Here is a 22,948-nt window from a genome sequence, read left to right as displayed (position 1 = left end):
ATGTTATCTTGACTTCAAGTGTTCCATTTGCTTCCCGCAGAACCCTGATGGTGACAGGTCCAGATACTTCTATTTTCATGGGGAATGTTGTCCTCTACATTGAAAGTGAGAAATTGGAGTTATTCTGGTTCATTTCATTAGCCCTGAATTTCAGGAGATAAATGCAATCTGACCTGATGAGCTACTTCTCTGACCCTTTCTGGGTGTCCAGAAGTTTGGATGAGTTTAGACCATTGATTTTTGGGGTTTTGGAGCTCTAGGTCTGGGACAAGGAGGCTGACTTATTTGGAAAGTGATGTGTTGGCTTTAGTGTTCATCTGAATAAAATAGGTTAGTGATGACCATTTCCACATCTCTTACTCTTTAGCTTCTCCAACCCTTCTCAGAATAGCAAAATCAGAGACAAGTTCAAGCCTGAAAATTAGTGTGGAAAGCTAAAAAATTTTTGTTTCTCCACAGTGGAGCTTGAATAATAGTAAAAACTTGCTGAATATGGAGTTCGGTGAATTTGTCTTTCTAAAGAGAATTAAACTTTAAGATTTTGTAGTTATAATTGCAAGGGATAACCAAGGGGGCAATAGGGTTTCTGTGGATAGTTGTTGAGGATGTGTACTGATACCTGCAGGGGGCACCATTCATACACACTATTATGCAGTGTACAACCTGCACAAATGTGTGCAGTAGCCCACAGAGGGGCCATAATTACCTTCAGTGCTGATGTGACACAATTCAGGTGGAGCTGAAGTATTGTCCACACTGCCTTTGGCCCTTCTGCAATTTAAGCTTATGCCTTAACTTCAAATATCTAATTTATGGTATGAATTTTGCTTTTATTTTTAGCTCTTTATGTAATATAGCTAAATATTACACTTAAGATATTTCAGTGTTTGAGAATGGTAATTTTCAATGGCAAATTAAATTTGAGGAGCACCAGGATGAAGAGAAGGAACAGTGGATCTAGTATTTGGAGACCTGGATTCAAAACTTGGCTGGACATTTATGAACAGGTTCCTTTGGGACTCTCAAAAGCTCAGGTTTCTTAACTGTAAAACAAGATTAATAGTTGTTATTTTGTAGATTTCAATGGATAAAGAAGATTACATATTTGAAAGAGCCTGACACACAATAAATGCTTGGTAACTATTGGTTTACTCTTATGGCAAAGCCCATAAAAGAGAAATAGCTTCTTATAATGCTGTTATATATAAGCTTTTAGAAAGACATGTCAGTTTAGAAACATCTTCATGCTAGAAGAACTGAGAAGCTTAAGAGGGCCATTCAGTTGGAGTTGAGGCTGGCTGCAGATAGAATTCAGCTCCAGGGATAGAAGTCTGAAATAACTTAGATCAGAAACTGTTCCTTGGCTTGTGCTTTCCTCTCTAACATCTTGAGTTTTCCTATCTATTGACAGGGTCATCTGGTGAAAAGGCATTTATCTTTGCATTCAAATGTTTGCACAGCCTCTTTTGTGATTGGAAAAGTCACATGGTTAGAGCCAGGTTTTTTCACCTTTCTCCTGATTTGGAATTCATCTCATCTATTGATGCTAGATATTGGGGAGGTGATATTTAAACAAAAGCATGGTCCTTCCTATCAAGATATTGGGGTATCCTCAGTGTATAGATGCTCTCAAACACAGTATGCGTGAGGTCCAAAAAGAAAAATAAGGTAAAACCATTGGGTGAGGTCCCCAGGGATGGTCACCTCTGCAGTAGACTCTGGTTTGCTGGCTTGCTGATCTCAACTCTGCTGGTCATGTGTCTTGAACATTGTTTTCTATTGTGATAGGATTGGAGAATGGGAGGTGAAGGATGTTATAGAGAAGGGTTTGATTTGAAAAGGGCCACCATCTATTCCACTAATAAATGACTCCTGATTATTAAAGCCAAATTTTTCCATTTTTTGTGATTCCAAGAGTCAAAACAAGCAAGGAGGATGAGTTCCAGTAACAATAAAGGTATCTTACATTTGTATAATGCTTTGTATTCTGGAAAGCAGCTTTGCCTCTGTAGTCTTATTTGACCCTCATATAAACCCAGTGCGGTGGTTTGGAAGGCATTATTTTCTTTATTTTACAGCTGTGGAATCCCACAAGATATTAAATGTCTCACCATGATGTCATAGCATGTAAATGATAGAGTCCAGGTCTCCTGGGTCCTACTCTAGTATTTTTTTTATATTATACCGAATCATCTTGAGCATTCATATTCTTCTTAAAATAATTGAAATGAAGATTTAATGCTTATGTAATATGTGCACATGATTTAAAATTCAGAAAGGTATAATAGATATGGGATGAAAAGTAATTCTTCCTTTTTCCCACTCCTTCAGCAACGTATTGACCCTTTCTGGATGTAGTTGCCATGCCTTGTTATATGTTCCTTTGGTGACAGTCTGTGCATTTATGAGTGTAACTGTGTATCTCTCCCCTTTCTCCAAGGACTTAAAAAAATAAGGAAAACTCTAGGGAAGTTTTCCTGGAGAAGTCAGGAAATGATCTTACTTGGAGTTTATGAAAAATATAGCTGATCTTTGTAGTTTACCTTTTGAGGGGTCTGAATGGTCCATTTTAGCTTTACAAATATAAAAGACAATAGCTTTGCACTATAGATCTTGAAAGTAATTGAGACACATTTTAAAGAAGTCCTTACTGGGGCGCCTGGGTGGCGCAGTCGGTTAAGCGTCCGACTTCAGTCAGGTCACGATCTCGCGGTCCGTGAGTTCGAGCCCCGCGTCAGGCTTGGGCTGATGGCTCAGAGCCTGGAGCCTGTTTCCGATTCTGTGTCTCCCTCTCTCTCTGCCCCTCCCCCGTTCATGCTCTGTCTCTCTCTGCCCCAAAAATAAAATAAAAAACGTTGAAAAAAAAATTTAAAGAAGTCCTTACTGTGAAACTTTTCCCTCAAATGATAGTAATAATAATAATAATAATAATAATAATAGTTATTATTTTTTTAATTAAAAAAATTTTTTTTCAACGTTTATTTATTTTTGGGACAGAGAGAGACAGAGCATGAACGGGGGAGGGGCAGAGAGAGAGGGAGACACAGAATCGGAAACAGGCTCCAGGCTCTGAGCCATCAGCCCAGAGCCCGACGCGGGGCTCGAACTCCGGGACTGCGAGATCGTGACCTGGCTGAAGTCGGACGCTTAACCAACTGCGCCACCCAGGCGCCCCTAATAATAGTTATTAAGAGACTTACTAAATGCCAATTACTATTCTAAGTACTTTTTGTGTACTATTTCCTCTCACGCTACTATGATAAAGGTACTATTATTATCTATTTTTACAGCTGAGAAAACTGAGTCTCAGAAAAGTGAAGTCATTTTCCCAAGGACACACATATAGTAAATATTTGAACAGGTATTCAAAACCTGACCCCAAAGTGCACATTCTTAACCATTTTATCAGTGTGAAGAAAATAATTCTTGAAAGTTGAATAGCTCCTGGGAAATATTCCATTTAGAAAGCAGGAATAGTTGGATAGCTTGCCCTTTCCACTCCTGGCTTACTTCTGTTGTTAAGGTTATCACTTAGTCTTGGTCTGTTTTTGCTTTCTATCTGAAGTCTTTCTCATTTCCTGCCTAAAATTATGATTGAGAATATGGAATTTGCTTTCTGGTTCATAAGGTAATTTCCTATATTCCTTTACAATCTCTAAACTAGGGCTCTAAGAGCTTTATTATTAGTGTTTGACAATATTTTCTAGGACTTGAAGTCATCTAGTTGGGACTTGAGAAATGGCAGTCGGAGAAAGCCACCTAATGTAACAGAACTTTGGGTCCTTCCATACCGAGTCTTAGAGTTACCTTCCCTAATAAAGCTTCACTATTCCGCAATGTAGCAATGTATCAGCTCTCCTGATAGGGTCTATTGTATATAATCTTGTTCTCTAATTCTCTGAGGTTAAGGGCAAGGCTGGTTTTTCCTAATCTATTGCACACTGATGCTAACGTTCAGTTCACTCCATGTGAAAGTCACCAGGTGAGTCCCACACCTGAACTGTTCTGCTTCTTATTCAACAAGGTGAGTCCACAGATAGTGCACTTGGATGTCATGTTATTGTCAAGCTGCTTTAGAATTTATAGGTGCTGGCTCTCTTTGCAAATCAACAGACACAGAATCTGAAGCAGGCTCCAGACTCTGAGGTGTCAACACAGAGCCCAATGCGGGGCTCAAACCCATGAGCTGCGAGATCATGACCTGAGCTAAAGTTGGACACTCAACTATAGACTAAGCCACCTGGGCTCCCTGACAGAACCTATCATTTAACTGACATTCTGAAATGTGGTTTGAGGAAAACTGGTTATTTCTTTGAAAAACAGAAATCCTCAATTGAAGTTTCTTTCTCTTAAGTCAGTAAAAAAATTTCCCCAAATACTATCGATCATTTCTGAGCATTATTAACCCATCAATGGATGCCAGAGACTCTATAGAGAAGAAAGCCTTTGTGATGTTTTGTTGTAGTCCTGGATCACTTAGACAATGCAAAAGATCATGAGGCCCAACTGCCTACTCCTGTGAGTGTTGCTGCATATTGTTGTACACTTCCTTCTTACTCATTGATAGGTAAGACTAAGTTAAAACTTCATGAGAATTAGCTGGAGCTGCTTTTGATGAGAGGCCAAGAAGAAAAATCTCTTCAGGAAAGGTTCTCAAGCTATCATCTGAGTATTATATAGACAAGATAACCTGGTACTTAAAATAATGCAGATACCAGAGACTGAATCAGAATCTCTAGAGGTGGGGTTATAGCATCTAAATTTTTAACAACCTCCCTATGGAGTCTTAAACTTATAAAAATTTAATAACCACTGGCTTGGGGGTGACACTCATTTCAATGTAATCTGCAGGCTCTGCCTATGTATTTCCAGGTGTTTCTCCAGATACCATTATCCTAAGTATGCTAAAATGAAAGAATTTGTGTCAAAATAACACTGGCAGCAATGAAAAGGCCTAATCTTCCCAAAAGTCCCAAACATCTCCCTGAAGCTGTCACTGTTGATAGGCTCCCAGCTCTAGTTTTCCCTCACTGTTGGCTTCCTCACTTATGGTGCAGCTCCTTCTGTGCTGGGGTCTGCTTTACCCCTAGTGCACACTACCAGCATTTTCTTGTGAGTCTGTCACGAGCAGGTTGCTGTCAGTCTGTAAAAGCTCAGCTCCGAAGGTCGGACCAACTAGGGTTGGGTCCTGGCCCTGTTGTTGACCATCTGTGACCCTATGTTGTTAAACTCTTAGACTGAGTTTCCTCATTTCTGAAATGGAGAGAATAATGGTCATACTTTATAGGTTTGTGTCAGCATTAAATGAGATGATCCATGTGCCTGACACATATCAGTACTCAGTAAATTTTAGCTGTCATGATACTAATATGAAACATGGAACCATAGCATTTATTATCAACATTACCACAATCCCTGGATATAGGGCCATATCCTTGGGCTTGCACCTCAGTCTAGGTGGTGGACTCCTCTACCCAGTCCCGGGCAAAGCAATTCTTGCCTCTTGAGGCAAGCACTCACTTGGCCAGAGTGCTGTTTGTGAGTGCACAAATCCACCAATTATCCCTGCCTACTCTACATCTTTGTCTGAATCTCCCACAGGGTCTGTATACTCACATGTCCGAAGGTGAGCATCCACCTTCCCTCCCAGGCTGACCTCTTCCACATTTCCTTTCTTAGCAAAAGGCACCGCCATCTTTCCAGTTGTACAAAACAAGAAACCTGAAAGTCATCCTTCATCCTGACACCACCTTACCCTTTAACCCTCGTACTGAATCTGTCACCAAGGCTGGTAACCTTAACTTTAGAAATTTCTCCAGCCCATCTGTTTCTCTCATCTTTACTGCCACCACAATAATTCAGGCTATACTATTATTATTTTTTAATAACCTGGGCCATGTTGGTCGTCCCCCTAACTGTTTTTCTGATTCCCCATGTGCCCTCTCCATTGCATTCTCTCCATGTCAGACAGAATAATTCAAACACAAATTTGGTGAGAGGACCATCCTCCCCTTCCCATTGATTCCAGGATATTGTTCTTAGCATTTATTTTACTTGACATTCTTGACAAGTATATTACTTGACATTATATTGCACAGTTTTTGCTTGATTTCTGGCTGCCCCCTGGAATATGAGCTTCATGAAGGCAGGAACTTTGTGTTTATTGTAGATGAGTCCCCGACTCATGGGAGACATTTGACTCTTCAGTGAATAACCTCACCCCCTTCCAAGGCCTTCCCATTGCTCTCAGGTTAAGGAACAGATCCGTAGCATGGCCCACCAGGGCCTGTGGACTCTGGCCCTTAAAATCTCTCTGGTTTTAGCTCCCACTCATCCCCTCAACCTTGAGCATTGAGGAAAAGCCACTTTTACCTTTCCTGAACAGGTCAGGCTACTGTCTGCTTCAGGCCCTTTGCACATGCTGTTCATTCTGCAAGGATCCTCTTTCTTCACCTAGCTGACAACTTCACCTCAGTTACATCTTCTCTCTGGAGGGATATCTATACTAGCCTCCCCAGACTAGGTTAGGTTTCCTTGTTATGCTATTGACCCTGTAATTGTCTTCATAGCATTTATCACAGTGTGCAATTCTATACCCGTTTAAGGGGTTATTTGATTCATATTTCTGGTCTAGTAGACCAAAGATCTGCAAAATTTGTTCACAGACCATATCTGGGTCTGCACCTGTTTTGTACAACCTGAAGATATTGTCACAGTTGTTTATTTATGTGTTGTCTGTGGATGCCTACATGCTAGAATGGAGAGTATGTGACCTCATCGACTGAAAATCTAAAATATTTACTATCTGGCTCCTTAAAGAAAAGTTTTGGTGACCCTTCTCTAGACTATAAACTCTACAAGGGCAGGGGCCATGTTTGTCTTCTACATTAGAGCCCATTGTAAGTATTTAATAATTATTAATTGAATGAATGAATGACTTCAAGTAGCTAATATTCCTTTCTCCTACCACCTCTATAGAAGGTAATAAGTCTCCATTTCTAGACTTTTATTTTATTTTATTTTTTAGAGTTTATTTATTTTTGAGAGAAAGAGAGAGTGCAAGCAGGAGAGGGGCAGAGAGAGAGGGAGAAAGGGAGAATCCCAAACAGGCTCCATACAGTCAGGGCAAGGTCCCGTGAACTGCAAGATCAGGACCTGAGCTGAAATCAAGAGCTAGAAGGGGGTGCCTGGGTGGCTCAGTCCGTTGAGCGTCCGACTTCGGCTCAGGTCATGATCTCATGGTTCATGGGTTCGAGCCCCGCATCGGGCTCTATGCTGACAGCTTAGAGCCTGGAGCCTGCTTCAGATTCTGTGTCTCCCTCTCTCTCCGACCCTCTCCTGCTCACACTCTGTCTCTCTCCCCAGAATAAATAAACATTAAAAAAAAAAGGACCGGAAGCCTAACCAACTGAGCCAACGGGGTACCCCTCCATTCTTAGACTTTTAATTGACTTGAACTAGTAGTTGCACAGAGGAAAGTTATGACTCTCATGCATTCATTATGATTAGTATTTGTTAAGTGTGTTGAATTGGATGTATGCATATTGTACAGTGGCAAGTGGAATGGTTGTAGAAGCAGAACTGAGAACGCCATTTATTTGTGTAGATCAATCAAAGACAATAGAATTAATACCTATTGTCTTTTATTTATAATGGAAGCATCAAGTAAGTCTAATAAAAATGTTTTAGGTGGAGTAGAAGTGCATATTTGGAATGAAAAGAAAAGGAAAGAAAAGAATACATTGTCTGAATGTTTAACATTCTGTTCCATTAGTTCTTCCTTCCTCATTTTGCTTTGGGATTCTGAACTCCTCATTAATAGCCCGGGGCTACAGAAAACACTTTTTATTGGAAAATAAAGTATCCATTGGCTGAAATTTTGATAGATGTTTGGGTCAACTTAATGGTTTTTCTTTTCTTTTCTCTTTTCTTCCTCTCTCCCCCCTTTCCTTCTTCCAGAAAGCAGTAGTATCTAATAAGTTCTACTGGGCTGATTTCCTGGGATTAGATAGAGTAGTGTATTTTACCAATTAGGAGTTGGTTGGCTACAAATAACATGATATCCTTGTTCAAGCTGGGTTCCATCAATGAAGAAATGTATTATGTCACAAAAATCAAGTTCAGAGGTGAGGCAGTTCTAAGTGTGAGGCATTTGTTCATTAGCAAATATATATTCTGTGTGCCAGGCATTGTTCTAGGTATGAGCAATATGACAACAAATAAAACTGACAAAAATCCCTACCCTCTCAGAGATACACTCTGGTGGGGTCAGGGAAGATCACTGTAGGGCCATAGTTGGCCTTTCTGAGACTTTGGATTTTACTCTGAGCAGTATTGAGAGTCATGGAAGGATTTTGAGGAGATGAGTGACTTAAATTGATCTAGGTTTTTAAAATGTTTATTTATTTATTTTGAGAGAGAGCAAGAGAGAGAACTCAAACAGGGGAGGGAGGGAGGGAGAGAGAGAGAGAGAGAGAGAGACAGAGACAGAGACAGAGAATCCCAAGCAGCCTTTGTGCTGCTGGTGAGGAGCTCACTGTGGGGCTTGAGCCCATGAACCATGAGATCATGACCTGAGCCCAAACCAAGAGTCTGACACTTAACTGACTGAGTCACCCAGGAGCCCCAAACTGATTTAAATATTTAAGAGGATCCCACTGGCTGTTGTGTTGAGGATAGTTTGCAGGGACAAATTCATAAGGGTAGAAGCAGGTAAATCAGGAGGCTACCACAGTAATTCAGACCTTGGACCGGGGTAGTAGTGGTGGAAGCATTAAGAAGTGATTGGAGTCTGTATACCTCAGGATGAAATATAGTGAAATTTCAAGAGCTAGAGATGATACTACTGTTCTGGTGGTTGTGAAATGTGCCTGAAAAAAATGTTTGGCAACAGAAATCTTTGTAGGCATAGAGTGGTTTTCATTAAAATAATAATAGCAGCAACAGTAACAAACAGAAAGATAAATAAAAAAAAGAGACTCAGATTCTATAGACCTCTGAAGAGCATTTGTCTCAGTTATTAATTTATTACTAACCTCTTAATTCCATCTCTATCCTTCATTACTTGCTCTGAGATGATGGATCTGGACCCTTTAAACATTCTTCTTTGCAGCAAGAACAGTGATGTTGATAGAAGGCACTGGTAAGGCATTAGAGGAGGAAGGGGGCTATTCTTGCTGGTTCCAGTACATTCAGCTCATCAGTCTTCCATATTGACATGGCTGATGAGTATGCATACTGTGTGCCTGTAATGGCATTTTGCCAAGTTTACCTGACATAGATCCTAGGCAGCATGGCAAATGATGAATCAGTATACATTCCACTTCCGTGATCAGAATATGCCACATAACAATACTGTCACTGTCACATTCAGTGCAGTCATGAAGATGGTCTGGATGCTGTTATCCACTAACCCACATCAGATGGTCTCAGTTTTTCCTCTGTTCAGGATGAATGCCATGATTTTTGCTCTGCTCTTCCCTCAGAACCAACAAAGGACAACTGAACAGGGCTTAGAAATAGCTTTGATTGTCCCATACCTAGAAGTGGAAGGGCTAGCCACTTCACACTCCCTGAAACACAAGTGACCCACATTTCCCTTTTGTCTGTGTCTTTTTTGTGAATTTTATTTATTTATTTTGAGAGAGAGAGAGAGAGAGAGAGAATGAGGAGGTGTGAGTATGAGTGGGGGAGGGGCAGAGAGCGAGGAAGAGAGAGAATCCCAAGCAGGTTCCATGCTCCATATTGAGCCCAACAGTGAGAACATGACCTGAGCTGAAATCAAGAGTCCTCCACTTAACTGACAAAGCCACCCAGGCATCCCTGTGAATGTCCCTTTTTAATGTTTCTCTGAGATACTCTCACCCCACTCCATTCCTGGTTTTGCTGCGTAGGTCCCTTTGCTGTGTGCCACAGAAAGTTGACAATAGGTCATTTAATGCCTTGGTGCTACGTGTCTCAGGGCTAGGTCCCATTCTATTGTTCATTTCTGCTTATCAGCTGCAATTCTCGACATGATCTATGTCTCTATCTGATGCTATCACTATGTTTGTAACATACTTCCAAAGTTATACTCTTGCCCTGTCCTAGATCAGATGTCACTGGTTCACTGTGTATACCTGAGATTGGCCCTGCCTCTCTTGAGTCTGGTCTCTGATTATGGATCCTTGCCTGGAATTCACTATGTTTTGTCCCCTTTTTTGTTCTGATTATCTTCCTACCAGCTCTCTGCCTCCAATTCAATACCTCCTTTGCTTCCTCAGGCTGAGTATCCAGTGCCACTGCCTGGAAGCAAAGAATTGACCCTGATTTGGTCTAATTACATTAATTGTGAATCTAGAGCCTAATAAGAAACCATCTGGGGTTTATTGCATCCCATTTATATATGGGAATATATCATATACCAAGATATCAACAGTGGTTATCTATGGATGATGTGATTGTGAGTTTTAAAAATTCTCTTCTCTTTTATTTTATGTTAGGCTTTCTATGATGAATATACATTACTTTTGTTGTAAGAAAAAGAACAAAGTTATCTATTTTTCTGATAGGAAGCAGCATTTATTGGTGGGCATGAATGGGGAAGGGCAGTGCTGAGGTTCTCATGAGTGCAGAGCCTGCCATTTGTCCAAGGGGCCACAATTAGGGATGTATTTGACCCCATAGCCGTCTGGGATGAACCGCTTTTCAGCCACCATGTCTTCAAATTTGTCTGCATTAAACTTAGTAAAGCCCCACTTCTTGGAAATGTGGATTTTCTGGTGGCCAGGTAACTTGAACTTGGCCCTATGTAGGGCCTCAATCACATGCTCCTTGTTTTGCAACTTGGTATGGATGGACATGATGACTTGGCCAATGTGGACCCTCGCCACTGTGCCCTTGGGCTTTCCAAAGGCACCCCGCATACCTGTCTGGAGCCTAGATTGGAGAAAGAGTGAGGCCAAACCTCAATGTCCACTGGAAAAAACTGTCTCCAAGGTCCCTTAGGGCAACCTGTACAATCAACAGGCTGCATACACTACCAAGGAGGCTGCTGTTTGCAGCCATTGCACACTGGGCCCCATGGAGAAGAAAAAAGTTACTTTTAATTTAAAAATGTATACAACCCTTCATCTTCACAACTGAAAACAATGGCATGCCTTCCTGGTTTTTATTATTAAAATTTCCATGAGAGAAATAATTCAGAGATAACCTCATTTAGCTGTGATTTGGGGAGGGAAAACTCAGACTCTCCAAAGGAGGTAAATCTTATTTTTATCATTTTCCCCTGCTTATTTTCATTGCTACATGCACATCTCCAGGGAGAAGTCATGTGAACATTTGAACTTCCTGAACACATCCTAGTTAGAATAAATATCTGTAGTTGTTAGAGGTACCTCAGGGGCCTGGTGTTACTGAAATTTGAATATATCCTCCATTTTGGAAGACAGGTCTATAATAAGGACATGTCTACTGTTGTTTTGGGACCTCATTTGCAAGACTTTCCTTTCAGACCTACAGTTTGGACAGGGTTCACGTGCCAAGGTGTACGATGAAAAATAACCAGACCCAAAATAAACCAGGCAACAGGACAAGTTTTGAATTTTAATGCATATTAATAGTGTTACTCCATCTTGGGGCTGCATTCCAAAGAGAGATTGAAAAATAAAGGTAGGTATTTGGAGGTATATTTTACTGTGTGACATTGTATGGTGCAATAAAAGCTGACAACGGCTGTGTTGGACAACGACTACTTAGGGGCTCACTTACCATTCGTTTATTTTTGAATCCATGAACTGTAGGGGTTAAGGACATAAACTCCGAAGCCAAACCGTGTGAGTTTGACTCTGCTGCTCACCAGATGAGTGACTTTGGGGAGCTACTTACTCTATATGTGCCTCAGTTTCTTAACCTATAAAATAGAGATAGTAGAATCTCAGAGTTGTTGTGAAGATTAAATAAATTAATAGGTGCCAAACATTTGCATTTAGAATAGTCCTTGGCACATAGTACGTGCTGTAGGAGGGTGAGCTGCTCTTGTTTTCATTCTTTCGGGAACTGGGTAGATGAAGAATTGTTGAGATTGCGGTATGGCAGACATTCTTGTGTGGTTAAATCAACAATCCTTCTCAATCCTTCTTCTCTTACCCTTTTCACCAGAAAGGCAAGAAAAGCTAACATTTGCTCTTGCAGTAGACCTTGCAGTGAGGGATGGTCGTACAGCTCTACCTAGGAGACATCAGTGAAATTCTATGGCACAATTGTTTGGGATGCTTTTACTTTCCCTATAAAAGGGACAGTTGCATGTGTCACTGCTCACCCTTCTTACTCTTGCTTGGATCATGTGATATTTGCCACTTTAGCAGGAATTTATCACCCACAAGATAACAAACAACTAGAAACCAAAAGAATCTCAGAGATACGAGCTCTAATATCCAGAAGCCTGATGTACATTAAATTTGATAAGCCCTGTTCTCAGGTATTCATTTTTGTTGGACACTCATGGAGCATTTAAGTGTTAGGTGGTTTATTAGGCACTGTGGATACAAAGGTGGGTAAAACAACAACTTCTCCCTGGAGGGGCTTACATTCTTGTAGTAATTTCAGTACAAGTTTGCTTGCAAAAATATTAGCAAAGCAGGAGGCTGGTCTGGGAGATGTACAAACTCTACCTGGTTAGGAAGGATATTTCAGTCCTGTAGTTCCAATCAAATGGATGGTTTTACCCTGCTAACTTGACTCTGTCGATGTTCCCTCTCTATATTTGTGAATGTAACATTTAAAATAGTGTCATCTCCACTTTGATAAAATTGACAGCATATCGTATGGAGCTAATTCCATAAAGCCAACTTAATACCTCCATCAATTTTCAAGATAGTTAAAGTAATCCATTACTATCTATTTTTTTTTATTATTTTACCAAAATTATTTTCCTTCAGAGCAATTCTTTTGCATGGAAAATTCACAAGGACAGTTTGCCAGCTTATAGTTGTGTAGTTGTTGTATTATATTTTGTGGTAACTATGTCAACCAGGCCTAATTTACTCAGTGCAATATTGCAGATTCACATTTAGTCAAGAAGGGTTGATTTGTCTGTCAAACTTAATTTTTACCATGTCATATTTTAGTTGTGGTTAGTTTCATATGATTTTGATTATTTTTCATAGGATAATTTTAGGTTTACAGCAAAATGTAATTCTTAAATAAGGTTTAGAAAAATCTTTTAAGGCTTCCACTTATGGGATGAATATGTCACAGGAATAAAAGGTACAGCATAGGGAATATAGTCAATGATATTGTAAAAGTGATGTATGATGACCGATGGTAGCTACACTGTGGTGAGCATAGTGTAATACAGAGAGAAGTTGAACCACTATGTCATACATCTAAAACTAATATAATATTGTGTGTCAACTATACCTAAGTAAAAAAAAATCTGTTAGAAGTTTTCCACATACATTTTTTTACTTTGTCACTATTTTAAGTTGATTATTTCTACCTGTTTCTATTCAATTTCAGTTAAATATTTCTAATATTTACTATAAAATTAAAAAATTAAGGGTTATTTAGTTTTCTAAGCTCATTCATGAGAAAATTGGACCAATATATCTCAGATATTCCAGGATGAAATTTTAGGCAGTCCCTGGGAAGAAACGGAAGGAAGCCCCACTGAGGAAAATGCTGAAGTGCAGGGAAAGAGGATTATCAATAGAGCACCACAAATGAGGAAAAGTGAAGGAACAGGACCAAGGGCACAGATGGAAAACTCACTTTGAACTAGAAGGCAGGAGTAAAGGTTGGTGCATACGTTACTTTTCCCAGTAGAATAGGAGGCTAACTAAGTTCTCTGCCGAGTAGCAAGGATAGTTGAGGACTGGGTTATGTAGTGGGTATGGAAATGATTAATTTGTCTTGGCCTGCAGGCTTTTCCATCTCCTTTCTGGTAATAACACTCTCCTTCATTTGAGATTTGGCATGGAATCCAGACTGAGTCATCAACTGAAATGAGGGAAGTCTTGTGTCAGTCTAAGTGAACACAATCAGAAGGTCAGTTTGAGTCATATTAAATTTAAGGATGTCTGTTACACATACAAAAGGAAATATTAAGTAGAGAACTGGATATATAAGTAGACATGTGGATGTATAAGTTCAGAGCTCAGAGGAAAAGGTAGACATCATCTGAGTAGATGGCATCCAATGACAGAACTGGATGGATCAGAGATCATGTAGATAATGAGTCTCCATGAATTGGAAAGGAGGCCAAATAAGGAGTCCTGGAGCATCATTTAGCTCTACAAGGTGGGCTGGAAGAGGAGGAAAAGGTCTGAGCTAGGAAGAAAGCTGGAGAGCATGGATTTGATGAAAAGCATGTTAAAAAAATTAAAAAGATGGGAGGGATTCACTGTGCAAATGATGCTACAGGTCATTAAAACTGAGGACTGCGCTGACATTGGATCTGGCATGGTGAAGGTTTTCGGCTTTGACAAGAGCAGTTTTAGTGGAGAGTAGAGATTAAAAGTCACATTAGACTTGGTTGAAAGAGACAGAGTGGGTCGAAGAAGAGAGGAAGTGTAAGTAATCTTGCAGGGAGCAGAGAAATGGAGTAATAGTTGGGTGATGGATGTGGGGTTAGGGGAACGTTTTGGTTTTGTTTTGCTTTTTGTATTGTTTTGCTTTTTAATAAGAAATATTACATCACACATATATGCTGGTGGAATGATCCTATAGCAAAGGGAAAACTGAAGAGGTAGGACACAGAGGGAATAACTGTAATGGCGAAGACCTTCAGAAGGTAAGAGGGGATGGGAATAGTATCAAGTGGAGGGTTTGGACTTAGGGTCAGGGACAGTTCATCTTTTGTCATTTACATGAGGCAGAGTATATGGTACAGATGAGGCTAGGTTGGTAAAATTACTGTTAGGGAAATGAGGCAGTTTTCTGTTGATTGCTTTTAGTTTCTTAAAGAAGTAAGGAGCAAGATTATCAGCTCTGGTTTCCTAGGGTAAGGTCAGTCAGTTTGGATCATGTAAGAATGTAAATACATTAACACTAGTGTTGGAAACATTGAGGTCATTGGTGACCTTAACCAGAGCCTTGACCAGGCTGTAGGGGTAAGGCAGGTAGTGCTGGGGCTGGGGAAGGAACTGGCTCTCTAGGAGCAGGAGCTCTGTGCTTCTTCTGTTATCCTGCTGAAGCCAGGATTCAGACTGGAGGAGGGGGGAGGTGGCCACAATATCACTGGCAGTGAGGATATTTCCAGTGGGAAAAGTTAAGAGAGGAAAGATTTTTTTCTGCTCTGGTTCCTAAGTGTTACCATGTAAGCCTGGTATTTTGTCTACTTGCACAAAAGAAGAAGCCTGACTCCAGAGAGGAGAAGATACCTCGAGGAAGGCTAAGGCAAGCAACAGAGAGAGAGAGAGAGAGAGAATGAGTGAGACAGACAGGGACACATCATATCCACTGTTGCATCCAACTGTGCCATCCATTCGTCCTCCCATCATTTCCAAATTGTGAAAATAAACAAAGACCACTCAAATGAGAACAAGAAAAGCCTATTTATTTAGAGCTTGCTTTGGTGAAGGAGTCAGCCATCATCACTTTTGCTTGCCAAAGACTCAAGGACAGTCAGAGCAGTGGGAAGGCTTTATATTGGAAAATGTAAAGGCTTCAGGTATGTCCTAATTGGAGGTTGTTGGTATGAGACATCCTGTGTGATTGGTTGGGGAGCCATACTTCACTTTGTCTCGTTGGTCCTAAGTTGGAAGCAGGGTCAAAAATTAGAGAAGCGGGAAGTTACTGACCAAATCTTGAATATTTTGAGCCAATGGCCATGAGGGTTGTTGTTTGACTTCCTGGGGTTGTTGCTACAGAGATTGTGGATAAGAGTTCTCTTTTTATATATGGTCTGGCCATTGTTTGTTTCTATATTCAGTTTCTCAAAACCTCTATATTCTCTTTTTGCTTAAGCTAATTTGCACTGGATATCTGTTGTTTGTGATTGAAGGACTCCTGACCACTATGGTAAGGGAGTTTGGGGGCAATTTGAAAATGACATTGGAGGTTGGAGGGCTGGGTGGGTAAGCAAAACAAACTCCAGAGATGATAATCACCATTTTTAACATCTACTTTCTTTAAAAAATTGTTTTAATGTTTATTTATTTTTGAGAGAAAGAATGAGTCAGAACACAAATTGGGGAGGGGCAGAGAGGGAAGGAGACACAGAATCTGAAGCAGGCTCCAGGCTCTGAGCTGTCAGCACAGAACTGGATGTGGGGCTCAAACTTACTGATGGTGAGATCAAGACCTGAGCTGAAGTCCGACACTTAACTGACTGAGCCACCCAGGCGCCCCTTGAGCATCAACTTTCTATCAGGATCCTACTTATATCGGTTCATTTAATCCTCAATAACCCTGTGATATAGGGTTATTTTCTCTCTTTTTCAGATGGGGAAATAGCCTCACAGTAGGCAAGTAAGTTGCTTCAAGTTAGGAAGTGGAAGAGCCAAGGATTCACACTTGAGTCCTCTGTTCTGAGGTGCAGGGTTTCTGCTCTCAGGTTATGCTACTTTGGATCAAATAGAAAATGGATTTTCTTCCTTCCAGGTCACCAGCTTGTGACTCTATACCATGACTCAGAAAAATACCTACAGATTGTCTGCATGTTTCCTGCATCATATTTAAAGAATTCCTAGCAATGTGTGTTAACACATCCTTTATGGCTGATTTATTGGTAGATGTCTATTTTGTGACCTGACTTGATAAAGAGCAGCTGTGATATGCATGAACACTTAATTTTGAATCCTTGACCAAAGTTTTCTCTCTTTCTTATCTTCTTGAAACTCATACAGCGTTCAAGATGATTTATTGATGCTAACAATGATTATGATGGGCAATTCTGCCATGCAAATTGATCTATAAATTTCACATTGTATGGTCCAAGAGACATCATGTCTTGATGATAGTGGGTATGTGTTAAAATAAATGCACAAATTGGTGCAGCCGCTCTGGAAAGCGGTGTGGAGGTTCCTCAGAAAATTAAAAATAGACCTACCCTATGACCCAGCAATAGCACTGCTAGGAATTTATCCAAGGGACACAGGAGTACTGATGCATAGGGGCACTTGTACCCCAATGTTCATAGCAGCACTCTCAACAATAGCCAAATTATGGAAAGAGCCTAAATGTCCATCAACTGATGAATGGATAAAGAAATTGTGGTTTATATACACAATGGAGTACTACGTGGCAATGAGAAAAAATGAAATATGGCCTTTTGTAGCAACGTGGATGGAACTGGAGAGTGTGATGCTAAGTGAAATAAGCCATACAGAGAAAGACAGATACCATATGGTTTCACTCTTATGTGGATCCTGAGAAACTTAAGAGAAACCCATGGGGGAGGGGAACAAAAAAAAAAAAAAAGAGGTTAGAGTGGGACAGAGCCAAAGCATAAGAGACTGTTGAGAACTGAGAACAAACTAAGGGTTGATGGGGGGTGGGAGGGAGGAGAGGGTGGGTGATGGGTACTGAGGAGGGCACCTTTTGGGATGAGCACTGGGTGTTGTATGGAAACCAATTTGACAATAAATTTCATATATAAATAAAAAAAAATAAAATAAAATAAAATAAATGCACAAACAGTAAGAAAGAAATTATCAGTGTATTATTGAAGGAGCATTTGGTGAGAAAGTTATTTTCCAACATGAGGAAGAAAGTCTATCCCTTAGGAGAGCTGTGGGACAGGGAGGGAAATAGTCTTTATGAGGGTAGAAGGGTTTGTTAGAACTAAATAGAAATTGACTGGCATGATTTGAGAACTCTGTTCTCCACTCAGATCAAATCACATTGCTTTAGCCAAGAAAGACCATGTATTTATTTTGTTTTGTTTCATACATTCATGTAATTTCCATGGATGATTAGGCAATTTCACTGCTTTCTGGATCTTGATAGAATTAAAACAAGCTCATCTTTCCTCTTCTGTAAGATTCTTAGTTAGAATTCTTGATTTTCTCTTGTTCCCTCTCCCCCTCCTTTAAAAATCTTTCTCCCTTAGAAACTTGTGGTAAAGATGACATGTTTATTAGGTGCAGGTGATAAAAATTATTGATATCCCTAACGAGGCACTCTTAGTCTTCAAGTCATAGAGAAGTTTTTCTTTTAGCATTTGTATGATTTGATATCTTTACCTAGTTTTGCATACTAATACATTCCAGGAAAAGAAGGAAAGATGCACTTGGAGAGATTACAATGATCCCCAGGGCTGGTCCAAATCCTTAGACCTGTGAATTTGTTGTAGTCTCTCACGTATGAATTTGGTTAACACCTCATTAATTTATTAAAGCTATAGAACAAAAAGCTGGATAAAATAATGGCTGTGTTTCCAGAATAATTTTCCACAGATGGCTGACTGAGTCTAGTAAACAAAATAAAACAAAACAAAAATCAAAGGTGTCATTTGGCCTGTTGTTGATGGTTGCCTCTAAAACTTCTTATTCCCCTTTTGGAATTTGGCCTTGGAAATGGGCCAATGAATCAGCCAACCTTCTTGCAATAATTAGTATTGATTTCAGTTAGACCCAGGAATCTTCACTGGATTTTATCTACTCAAAGTCACAGCAGCTTTTTTAGAGGAGATTTTACCTGGTGTCCATATGGGTAGATGTCCTTCAAGACAATGACATGTAAGCTTTAATGTGCAAAAATATTTTGATGTAAAGGATGAATATCAACATTTTTCTTGAAGTGAGCAATGGTGGGCTTGCTTTAAAAATGATGAAAAATTTTCATACATATAAATTAATATTGATAATATCAAGAATAGCTAAATAACATCTGTGTAGTCACCATTTACCTTAAAAACTAGAACATTCCCTGTAAATTTTAACACTTGTCATATAAATCTCTCTCCTAATCTTATTTCCTTTTTGCCCCATGTACTCTCCTTCTCCATGAAACCACCATCTTGAATTGTGTGTTTATCATTCATTGATTTTTAAAGTATTTTTCCGTATTTGTATTACCCGTAAACAATACATTATTTAGTTTTGCATTTAAAAATTTCACCAAACAACATCTGCTCATATGTAATTTCCTTTCCCACCCCTCAATATAATGCTTGGCAGTTGGTGTTTGTTAATAATTCTGTGATGGGCAAATCAAGGGCTGTGTGTCTAGTGGAGGGGAAGAAGTAGACACAAATGGAGTGAAGTCTTGGAAGACAGAGTCTGTGAAAAGAAATTGAGAAATTAAGGCACTGGGATAATGTATATGCAGATTAAAAGGTGGCTGGGATGTTATAAAAACAATGCTTTTATAATGGATTTTTATGAAAGACTCTAGATTTAAACAGACCTGGGTTCAAATCCTACCTGTGCCACTTAGGGGAATTCCAAAGGAATATTATTCCTATGTCACCTTTGGAAAAAGTAGGGTGAGAGTCATTCTGAAAAAGTTTAGGTTAAGATGTTGAATGTGTTATATGGATTCGAATGTTTTCTTTTGTATAAATAAAACATGACCAACCTCCCAGACATCTGTCCTGGAAATGTTGTTCAGACTGAAAATATTCTGTCCTAAGGTCCTGACAGGGTATGGGGGTGAGTTGATATGGGAAAGGTTAGTGATGATGAGGCATTTCCTTTCCTTTTCTCCACCTCCTGCATTTTTAAAAGTGGGTAGTAATACAAGCTCACTTTACTTGGGCTTGGTGAATGAGTTAGGGAAAATCTGAATGTGTCCCAATTCTTGCTTCTCTGGCTAGTTCATCAAAATAATTTGGAACAACTGCATACTTGCTATGTAATCTTCTAAGTCTTTGTTTCCTTGTCTGTTAAATAGAGATTCTATCTGAATTGGGACAAAGACAAATGAGATGATGCTTGTAAAAATGCATCATTTTATTGCATAGGTGCAATGCCTTGTTCATGGTTGTACTATTATTATTATTAATGCAATTACTTGTTTCAAAGGCTCAACTTAGGAGTGACTGAACTATGGAAGTCTCCTCTGACTTTCCTCTGTCCTCATTCCTCTTCTCAAATCTCTTATGTGTTTTTTTTGTTTTGTTTTGTTTTTTGAGCACTTAGTGTTTTTTAGCATTTGCTGCTTATGTCAGTTATAGCTTTTAACATTTTAGTGCAGAACTTGCTTACTTTTTTGTCTTTCACATTAGTCTGTGAGTTCCTGGATATGGAGCTATTCCATGATTAGATGATTAGATTAAAATGATTAGATAAAAATATGCCTTAAGACATTAATATTATATTGACTAAGTATGATTTCGTATGACTCATTTTCACATATTTATCAGCAGCATTCATTAATGTTAAATCAGTGTCAATGAGCTGTTAACTCTCCCAAACACTTGAACCATAGACCAGCATGGGAAATAGCCACCTTGTATCACCATGAATGAAGAGCCAAAATAAGATATGGACACAACTCTTGGAAAACTAAAACAAACAATTAAGACAACCAATTAGAGCTCAGAACCCACACCTCAAGTGAAAACATCTTTCTGGATTTTTTAAAAGTCTGAAAGTTTAAAATTTCTGTTACTAGTTTAATTGAAAACCTATTACATCTGCGGAAAATTGTTCTTATGTCTGATGAACTGCTTTCATAATTAGGAATCCAACAGTTTAGAGCTGTAAATGGGAGGAAAATTTGTTGAAGTTCTTAGCAAAAGAAGGCATTTTAAAACAATTTTTGGCCATCATTTTCATGAGAGAGTAGAATCTTCATGTTTTTGAACAAAGAAATGAAGCTCGTGGTGGTTAAGAAATTTATCCAAGGAAATTTTAAGTGGGGGTGGGGGAGTGGGAGTCACAAATCCAAGTTTATATTACCTGTCTTAATTTTTTAAAAGAGTTCCAGGGGCGCCTGGGTGGCGCAGTCGGTTAAGCGTCCGACTTCAGCCAGGTCACGATCTCACAGTCCGTGAGTTCGAGCCCCGCGTCAGGCGCTGGGCTGATGGCTCAGAGCCTGGAGCCTGTTTCCAATTCTGTGTCTCCCTCTCTCTCTGCCCCCTCCCCCATTCATGCTCTGTCTCTCTCTGTCCCAAAAATAAATAAACGTTGAAAAAAAAAATTTTTTAAAAGAGTTCCAGTCCGCTGTAGTGGGCACAGTCCATCAGATACTGCAACATTTGGAGTGTCTTAGTGGGTTCACAGGTGGTGCCTTTAATGAATAAGATGCTCTAGGCCATGAATTTTAGTTAGAATTTTCTTTACAATTAGAAGTTACCTTTGTGTGAAATTTTTAGAGTGTAGCTTAATAGGCCTTGTACAGAAGCCCACCCTCCCTTTTCTTTTTTTTTTTTTAATTTTTTTTTTCAACGTTTTTATTTATTTTTGGGACAGAGAGAGACAGAGCATGAACGGGGGAGGGGCAGAGAGAGAGGGAGACACAGAATCGGAAACAGGCTCCAGGCTCCGAGCCATCAGCCCAGAGCCCGATGCGGGGCTCGAACTCACGGACCGCGAGATCGTGACCTGGCCGAAGTCGGACGCTTAACCGACTGCGCCACCCAGGCGCCCCCCACCCTCCCTTTTCGGTTAGCTCTCTCTGCTCCTTCCTGAGAACTCTATCCAGCAGGAAGAGAAGGGTGAAGCAGTCACCTCTAGGGATAAGTTTAGGTCCTAGGTGCATAGCTGGTCAAGGGCAAGGAGTCCAATGTGAACTCCAGAAGGGTCAGGGAATTATACAGAGAATCAAGGAAGTCTCTTTTTTCACAAAACATGCCAGGACGGAGACAATATCCGCTGAAAAATAACAATAAGTGGCATCTGTCATTCGAAGAGCTCAAAGTATTTGGGAATATTTGCTCACTGAGCTGTGAGCCACACCTATGTTGTATCTATGGATCATTTAATGAACGAGAAACTGCATTTTAGCATAAAGTTTGCTCCTGTGACTCAATGAGGAGTTGGGGAATGGACAAGAACAGAACCCAGGTTTCAAGTCTTTTCCCTCAAAGTAACCATGGGGTTGAAGAGATGTTGGCAAGTGACAGTAAGCATCTTTGTTGTATTTACAACATTCATTGGCCATTATTTTGAACTGTGGGAATTATAGAGAGAGGGAAGTAGCTTCTTTCCTAGAAGAACTTCCAGTTCAGTTTGGGAGCTTTGGCTCATAGGCAAAAACAAGAAATAGATGAAGCTAGCATATGGTAAGTACCAAATAAAGAATCCAGACAGGAAGTTCAGAGGAGGGAGCTGTTGCCTAGGCTGAGGCAGTCAAAAGGGTGCCCCCACAGGTATAACAACTGAGAGGCAAGTGCCACCTGAAGTGAGTTATTATTTTGTATTTTTTTATTAAAATTTTTAAAAATGTTTTTATTTTTGAGAGAGAGAGAGAGAGAGAGAGAGTGAGAGAGAGAGAGAGAGAGAGAATGAGGAGCAGGGGAGGAGCACACAGAATCCAAAGCAGGCTTCCAGGTTCTGAGTTGTCAGCACAGAACCCATTGCAGGGCTCAAACTCACAAACTGTGAGATCATGACCTGAGCTGAAGTCAGCCACTTAACTGATTGAGCTACCCAGGCACCCCCTGAAGCAAGTTTTTAAAAATGCTTTAGAGCCTGTTTGATCAGGAAATGAGCTATCTTTTCTCTGAAATTCCTTGAAGTGTAATTTCTTTTGGTCCGAGGTAACTGACCCTGTCCAACGGACCCTTCTTTGTTATGATGACCAGCCCAAGCTTCTACTTTGCTGGTTGAATTTCTTTTTGGCACAGTTCTGCTGAGAGGAGCAGTCCCTCTCATTGCTTCCTTTTCTGAATGGAGAAATTGTTCATGCCTATAGGGAGTGGACCAAGGCAAACTGGGGTAGTCCAGTTTTGTGAAAATCAAAAGAAAGATTTTAAAGAGAGAATGGTCAATGGTTTTGACAGATGCACAGAAGTCATGGAGAATGGGGTTCTGTGTGTCTGATTTTCTATGGTCAGTAAAGTACAATTACATATTAGTTT

At 39.9% G+C, this 22,948-nt stretch overlaps 1 protein-coding gene and 1 non-coding gene across 2 annotated transcripts; both read right to left on the bottom strand.

The window, feature by feature from the left end:
• Nucleotides 1-10,531: 10,531 nt before the first annotated feature.
• On the bottom strand, nt 10,532-11,063 carry LOC112861526 (large ribosomal subunit protein uL16-like). Its single transcript, XM_025924902.2, has one exon. It carries the CDS (start codon nt 10,902-10,904, stop codon nt 10,602-10,604), a length of 303 nt encoding a protein of 100 aa, XP_025780687.1. The 5' UTR covers nt 10,905-11,063; the 3' UTR covers nt 10,532-10,601.
• LOC112861874 (small nucleolar RNA SNORA70) lies at nt 10,965-11,100 on the bottom strand. Its single transcript, XR_003223750.1, has one exon. It is a non-coding gene; the product is annotated as a small nucleolar RNA SNORA70 (small nucleolar RNA).
• Between the last annotated feature and the right edge of the window lie 11,848 nt (nt 11,101-22,948).

Source organism: Puma concolor, chromosome A1, assembly GCF_028749965.1.
Source record: "Puma concolor isolate L17-30 chromosome A1, mPumCon1.1.hap2, whole genome shotgun sequence".
NCBI classification, from domain to species: Eukaryota; Metazoa; Chordata; class Mammalia; order Carnivora; family Felidae; genus Puma; species Puma concolor.
This window is presented reverse-complemented; position numbering and strand designations above follow the sequence as displayed.